The sequence below is a fragment of the Corylus avellana genome, chromosome ca1 (assembly GCF_901000735.1).
Source record: "Corylus avellana chromosome ca1, CavTom2PMs-1.0".
Taxonomy (NCBI): Eukaryota; Viridiplantae; Streptophyta; class Magnoliopsida; order Fagales; family Betulaceae; genus Corylus; species Corylus avellana.
The window spans coordinates 12,886,440-12,894,194 of record NC_081541.1 but is presented as its reverse complement, the minus strand read 5'-3'; the positions used below and the strand labels follow the sequence as shown (position 1 = coordinate 12,894,194).

The window sequence follows — 7,755 nt, the reverse complement described above, 5'->3', positions numbered from 1 at the left end:
CTATATATAGAACTACTTATCTAATATTAATCTAGCTTTCCTGTTATTATATAATTAAATGCTTACTTTATTTACCTTCTAGCTCTCTGATGTTTATATTTAAGGGATATATTTGTTATTTTACTTTTTTAAGGGATAAAATTTTTTTTCAAATATAACTAATTGGATATTTTTCAGTTCAAATGAACTGAAGAAGATCCTAATTCTCTCTCCTATATATTATTGAACGAGATGCGCACCCTCCTTCATTTCCATGAATTTTTGCAGAAAATTTAACGGCATCTAGAAAGACCGCGGATAAATTAAGAATATGTATTAGTCAACTTGAACACCGCAAAAAGAAAGGCCAGTAAGTACTGTTTTTTTTTTTAAGGGAAGAGACTAATAATTAGTTTAAATAATTTGTTGGGATTTGAGTTAATTAGATGCTGATGTGCTGTAATTTTTTTAATGATTTCAATTTAATTTCGATCTCTCTTTCTCCTAAAAAAATTACAGCACGTACTATAATTTTACCATGCCACATCTAAGGGCCGGTGGGGGGTTAAACGGGATGAGGAGGACCATTAATTATTAGACTTGGACCATCAGTTGTTGCGGACTCGTAAAAAATCAGTTGGCAAACAAACAGTATGTCACGGTTACTGCTCTTATATACTAATTTGACTGAAAACAAAATTTAAAAAAATATATATATATAAATATAAATTTGGTAATTAAGTTAATTTTCCTTAAGAGGATGGACCTAATCATGAGTATAGCAGGCATAAATGGCGGGGCAAAAGAGTAAGTTTTTTGTCACAAAATGGTGGTGGGGAATTATTTGCGAATATATAGAGAGGTTAATGGAGATTAAGTAGCCCACTCCGGTGCTACGCAAGAACTAGGTCTAAATTTAGGGAAGCCATGCATGCACGCACACAAAGCATCACTATTTTTAGCCAATCGAAAATAACAACAAACGAAAAAACAAATAAACGTTGTCCGTAGACTTAGACCTCCTGTACGTAAATAGAACTACTGGTAATAATTTGTTTAGCTTTAAATAAAGAGGCACACAAAGAGAGCTCGATCATTCCCCGCCATTTGATTGCCTAGCTTGCCTCCACCGGAGGCTTTTAATTAAACTTCAAAACTAACACAAAAACCAAAAAAACAAAAAACAAAAACGTTAGGAGAATCAAACCGTTGTTGGTTTTTCACGTTTCTTCCCAATTATGGCCATTTCTGGAGGATCTTGCGTACTTGCCATTCTTCTTTTGGCCTTTTACCAGGCCCGGGGTCTTGAGGAATCACAAATTGCTTTTCCTCCCGGTGGTGCGGCCGTGGATGCACCTGCTTTTTCTCCGGGTGGTGCGGATGATCAATATGCTCTTCCTCCGGGCGGTGCGGGGGATGCACCTGCTTTTTCTCCGGGCGGTGTGGGGGCTTCACTAATTGCTGTTCCTCCAGTTGGTTGGCCCGGTGACTTCGCTCTTCCTCCTGGCAGTGCGGGGGATGCACCTGCTTATTCTCCGGGTGGTGCCGATGATGCATACGCTCTTCCTCCTGGCGGAGCAGGGAATGCCCCCGCTTATTCTCCGGGTGGTGCCGATGATGCATACGCTCTTCCTCCGGGCGGCGCAGCGGGTGCACCTGCTCTTTCTCCGCCAGGTGGCGCGGGGGCATATAACGAACTTGCGGATGATGACCTTTTTGATACTCAGGGTGTGTCGGATACATTTGCTAATTCTCTCACTGTTGTTAAACCACAACCACGTCGGGGTCGGAATTTTGACATTCCAGATCCTTCTGAGAAAATTTTTAATGTATTACAATTTGGAGCCAAATCTGACGGAAAGAAAGATTGCGCCCAGGTGATGATTCATCTTTAGGCTTTTATGTATTGCATGCCACTCACATAACTTATTATTATTATTATTATTATTATTATTATAAAACTAGTAATTAAGAATTAATATATATATTAAATATCCGGACTTTAGGGAATGTTATAATTATGTTGTTTTCTAATTTTAATTTCCTTGATTCTTTTCTAAATTATGTTGTATATATTGGTGAACATATATTTTGAAATCCTAGGAACCTGCTGGCGGAGTTGTTAATGTGGTGGTGTTAGTTATTCCATTCATGTAAATAAAACGTGTGTGGGATACGAACCAAAGAGCCTTTGTGTTTTAATTAAGTTCTTTCTAATAGAATTCACAAAAGCTGATCGAGTAAATTATATTGGGTTTGACATGCAATTTGCAGGCTTTCATTAAAGCATGGCGTGCCACATGCGACTTCAATGGAAAAGCAAGGCTTGTGATTCCGGGAGGGACTTTCTTACTATCTCAGGTTGTGTTTGGTGGGCCATGCATTGGCCCAGCTCCCAAAATTGTTCAAGTTGTAGGGAACCTTAAAGCCACAACTGACATCAGTGAATATTCTTCCCCTGAATGGTTCTTGTTCGAATCCATAAGTGGCTTGGTAATTATAGGACCAGGCACTTTTGATGGCCAAGGTGATGCTGTTTGGGAATACAACGACTGTAAAAGTAACCAAAACTGCGCTCAACTCCCATCTGTAAGCTTTTCTTCTTCATCATCATCATCATATATATACATATATATAACTGAAATTTAATTTACATGTGTTGTTGTGTGTCTATTAATTGATTTGGAGCAGAACATAAAGCTCATCAAGGTTAAAAATGCAATTGTTCGAGGCATCAGTTCCGTTAATAGCAAAGGAAAACACTTGTTCATCACAATGTGCGAGAAGATCAGAATTCAAAAGCTTCATTTAACTGCCCCCGAAGACAGCCCCAACACCGATGGCATCCACATTAGCAATACCAACGATGTCAGAATAGTTCAAACTAACATTGCCACAGGTGATGATTGCATCGCTATTATCGCCGGAGCCACCAACGTTTTCGTCAATAGATTAACCTGTGGCCCTGGACATGGCATCAGGTACATAATTAATTTGTCCATATTTTTCTCATATTCTCTTATAAATTCAATAGATCAAATTTTTGACTGATTTTTATATGATCGTGCATGACAGTGTGGGAAGCCTCGGGAAGTACCCGGATGAGAAGGATGTGAGAGGCATCACTGTGAGCGATTGCACCTTCACCGGCACAGATAATGGTGTTAGAATCAAAACATGGCCGGGATCGCCGCCAAGTGCAGCGTCGGGGATGCTTTTCCAGAACCTTATCATGAACAATGTTAGATTCCCCATCATCATAGACCAAGAATACTGCTCATCAAAAACTTGTAGCAACAAAGGGGTTAGTTTCATTTACCTTAATCTATATATATATATATATATATCCTCGATCCCTAGCTAATGAGATTCGTGTTTTACATGCACAGACTCCATCACGTGTACAAATCAGTAACGTTCATTACATAAACGTCAGGGGAACCTCAACAACAGCATTTCCAGTAAAGCTCATGTGCAGCAAGCAGTTTCCTTGCAAAGATGTTCAGTTAACTAACATCGATCTCAGGTACAACGGCTCGCCTGCCACCTCTACATGCGACAATGCTAAAGTTCGGTATTCTGGCAGACAAAACCCACCACCTTGCAAATAGCTGCCTCCGCTTCAAATTAATAACATCTCCCCCCTCCCCTCCCCCCCACCGCACCACTTTTACAGTTTGTCATATATATATGTGTGTGTGTGTGTGTGATCACTTGTATTACTAGCTAGAAGGGGAATGTTAAAAGTTTAATTTCTGGGCTTTTTAGAAATTTGTGTCAGGAGATCACTGCGGACAATATATATATATATACCCGCATAAATTATGTGGACCTCGTATTGTAATTGAGAGAAGGTTCTTATTTTGTAGCATGACTATAATTTGTTAACTTGTAAACCCATGACAAGTTTGTGCAGTGTGAATCAATGATCTCCGTAATTTCCCTTTTCTTTTTCTCAAGTAAATCCAACGATTAAATGAAATGAGAGATAAAAAAGTTTTCACTCAAAACCCTTCGCAACTTTAGCCAGTTGTTTGAAACCTCATTTGGAAAAGATCATTTCCCCTTCCCAGTTAAGCTGCCCTTCATTGAAGGGGGATCCTTCATGGATGATTATTCTATCCTTTTCTCGGGAAATTTTTCATTCCCTCAAACATAAAAAAGGCAATGGTGGCAACGTGGCTCTCAAACTAGACGTGAAAAAAACCTTTGACGTGCTTGAACGACTTTTTGTCTTAACCATTTTAAACTGTCTAGGCTTTCATCCAACTTGGATTCAATAGTACTGTAGTAGCCAATGCCTTACAAACTTCAACCTTTTCCATACTCCTTAATCACTCACCCTACCGAAAATTCTCTTCCACTCATGGTTTCAGGCAAAGTGATCCTACGTCTCCATTCTTATTCACTTTGACATATAAATCATATCTAGATTACACTACAAACAAAAAAAAAAAAAAGAGGGGTTTAATGACGTTTGGGAAAAGAGGAATACCAACATGATGTGCCACAATATGATTGAAAAAGAGATCAATTCAACTTTTGAAAACTCAATCATATTGTGACACATCATGTTGTAAATAATTTTTGTAAAATTTGTTTGTAGACCTAATATTTTTCTGAGGAAAAACAACACTAAAATACGTCTTCTTCTTTGTTTCTTTATTTATTTATTTATTATATTACTATTTGAAACAACACTATCCACACATCAAAATGTGTCGTTTGAATAGTGCAACTATTCACGCATCAAAAGGTATCGTTTGAACAATTGCACCAATAATCTTTGCCATAGACCATCAAGGGTGGTTGATGCAACTTGCAAGCCAGTTTTATCCATTTTGGTTAAATTCGCACCTGACGAGTTTTATTAAAAAGATTATATCTCGAGTTTCAGATATCGGATTTGAGCACGCTTGGTAGCATTGGAAAGCTAATTCAATGATATACAAAGTCATGTTTCACAAGCTTTGACTAATTCTGATGTTTACTAAGTCAAAACGGGATGTAAATGGAAGATTAAAAAGCTGGACGGAAATAAAGGCAATAATCAAATAAGGAAATACTTGATTGCTTTATTGGGGACATTAATGAAGATTTTATTCTAGCAAATCAGATAATCCTGCAATCAAATATATTTTATTTTATTATTTATTTTATTTAAATTAGGATTTTATTTAATTGTAATTTTCTCTTTATTATTCTAGAAATTTCCATAATATATAGTCTTAGGTTTACTTTTGCTCCAAGTTTGCTTATTGTTATAAATACAGGATATAAAACAAACCTAATATGTAAGAGGCAGATTTTATGTGTTTTGATAAGTTTATCAATATGAAACACTCAATGAGTGATTTTCTATCCCTTTTACCTTGATTTCTTGATAGAATCTTGGTTTAAGAAAAGTTGTGATTCTATTATTGTTTGCTATTGCGAACCCACTACGCCACCCTGCATCAGTTTCTATCAGAGCCCAGCACCTTTCCTGCCATGGCGAGAAGAAGACACGACGGAGGAAAGAAGTATGCATGTCTTGGTGTTGTGCATGAGCGCAAAGAAACAACACGTGATGAACGATTGACGGTTCGTTTGCAGCCTGAGGAAGAGCAATTTCCGCTATATAGGCTAATGAAGCAAATCAGAGCCTTATCTGATCAAATTGTCACCATCAAAGTTGCTAGCGGTTGTCGCCGCCAACCAACTCCCCATTTTGTGGATGAGGATGACGTGGTTATCTTTAGTAGGTCGCAATTTCTACAGAGGAAGGTATGGTTTGACGCGTGGAGTCCGCGACAGGACAATTTGACCATTATTTGCGATCCTCAAATCCATCTACTAAATCCATCTTATGTGGAGGAGGAAGATGAATTTGTTGATGAAGAGTTCCAAGAATACGAGTTCATTGACAAGAAGTTCCAACATGGAGATGTTCATGAAGATGTTGAAGATCCTTCACAATGATTCGTGGATTGGGATTCTCCACCAACCTATGATAGTTATATCAGTGATGAAGATCTTGTGAGAGGTTCTTTGTCCTATGATCACGAGGAAGAATCTGTAGTAGACTGGGACATCTATCCCGAAGAAGAGGAATCGTTGGAAAAGGTAAATCTTTCAAATAATATTGAAAATTTTGTTGATGAGAGTTCTATAGATCATGTGCTTGATGAAAGCCCTAAAAGTGAAGTCTTTGATTTGGATGTTAATGAAGTTGATTTCCTTGGGGTAGAAAATATTTTATCAAATTCCCTTGATGTTAAGGTTTTTGATGATTTTTATGCTTAGAAGAATTTTATATTTAAAAGGAAAGAGATCATTGATTCCTTTTGGGAGATATTCATGGTGCATGAACGGGAGAACATGTATGATTATCATGTGAAGCCAAAGTTCTTTGAATCTAGTGTGAAAAATATTCAAGTTGATAATCGCAATCTTTGTGGTGATTAGTGGAGTATTATTTATTGTGGGATGTTACATTGTTTTGCCTTTGAAGAGAAAGGGATGGTAGGAATTGATTGGGTTTCCAAATGATCAAGGCAAGAGCCATTAGAATTCAAGGACAAATTCTCTCAAACTCGGTGAGAATGATGCAAGCCAGTTTTACCCATTTTGGTTAAATTCACACTTGACGAGTTTTACTAAAAAGATTATATCTTGAGTTTCGGATATTGGATTTGAGTACGCTTGGTGGCGTTGAAAGATAATTCAAAGATATACAAAATCATATTTCACAAGCTTTGGCCAATTCCAATGATTACTAGGTCAAAACAGGATGCAAATGGGAGATTAAAAAGCTGGACAGAAATAAAGGCAATAATCAAATAAAGAAATACTTGATTGCTCTATTGGGGACATTAATGAAGATTTTATTCCAACAACATAGATAATCCAGCAATCAAAAATATTTATTTTATTATTTATGTTATTTAAATTAGGATTTTATTTAATTGTAATTTTCCCTTTATTATTCTAAAAATTTCCATAATAGTCTTAGGTTTACTTTTGCTCCAAGTTTGCTTTTGTTATAAAAACAGCAGACCTAATATGTAAGAGGCAGATTTTATGTATTTTGATCAGTTTATCAATATGAAACACTCAATGAGTGAATTTCTATCCCTTTTGCCTTGATTTCTTGATAGAATATTAGTTTAAGAAGAGTTGCGATTTTATTGTTATTTGTTATTGCGAACCCACTACGCCACCCTACATTAGTGATGGTTCAATGGCCCAAGAAAATTCCCAAGTGGTTAGGTAAGTAGTAAGGTGTGGGTTCGAATCTCCGCAATGGAGAATCCACATACCTAATTAATATAAATCACCTTGGTTCCTAGGTATGGTTATAGTCTTATAGAGTAGCTCTAGACAAGCCCACTAAAATAGATTCTTGTTGGGCCACCTCCTTAACTTAAGGAAATTGTGGACTACCGGAGTGGACCATAGACATGCACTATATTAAAAAAAAAAAAAAAAAAGGGGAGAAAACTTCACTTTGGTCCCTTGAACTTTCATCTGAACTTTCAAATTTCTCACTTTGAACCCTTGAACTTTCAATTTCTTTCACTCTGGGCCCCTCTGTTAGTTTTCAATGTTAAATTCAAACGGTTTGACTTTTTATGCCCATTATACCCCCAAGTTAAAACTACACCGTTTTGGGCCTCAAAACTACAACGCCCACCCAGCTCAAAACGACGTTGTTTTGGGCATTAAAATTATTTTTTTTAAAAAAAAAAAGAGGGAGAGAGAGAGAAAGAAAAAGAAAAATATTAAATAAAAAAA

At 36.9% G+C, this 7,755-nt stretch overlaps 1 protein-coding gene across 1 annotated transcript; it reads left to right on the top strand.

Annotated features, from left to right (window-relative positions):
• The first annotated feature begins 1,098 nt into the window (after positions 1-1,098).
• LOC132167691 (exopolygalacturonase-like) lies at positions 1,099-3,617 on the top strand. The gene is made up of 5 exons (XM_059578701.1): positions 1,099-1,856; positions 2,254-2,568; positions 2,671-2,960; positions 3,055-3,283; positions 3,369-3,617. The coding sequence occupies exons 1-5, from the start codon at positions 1,218-1,220 to the stop codon at positions 3,588-3,590; spliced, it is 1,695 nt and encodes a 564-aa protein (XP_059434684.1). The 5' UTR covers positions 1,099-1,217; the 3' UTR covers positions 3,591-3,617.
• The last annotated feature ends 4,138 nt before the right edge of the window (positions 3,618-7,755 follow it).

Bases quoted from the DNA above. Each gene is read 5' to 3' on its own strand.
- LOC132167691 (XM_059578701.1), top strand. From the start codon at position 1,218: ATGGCCATTTCTGGAGGATCTTGCGTACTTGCCATTCTTCTTTTGGCC. The intron at 1,857-2,253 runs GTGATGATTCAT...TGCAATTTGCAG, and splicing joins GAAAGAAAGATTGCGCCCAG to GCTTTCATTAAAGCATGGCG. The intron at 2,569-2,670 runs GTAAGCTTTTCT...GATTTGGAGCAG, and splicing joins ACTGCGCTCAACTCCCATCT to AACATAAAGCTCATCAAGGT.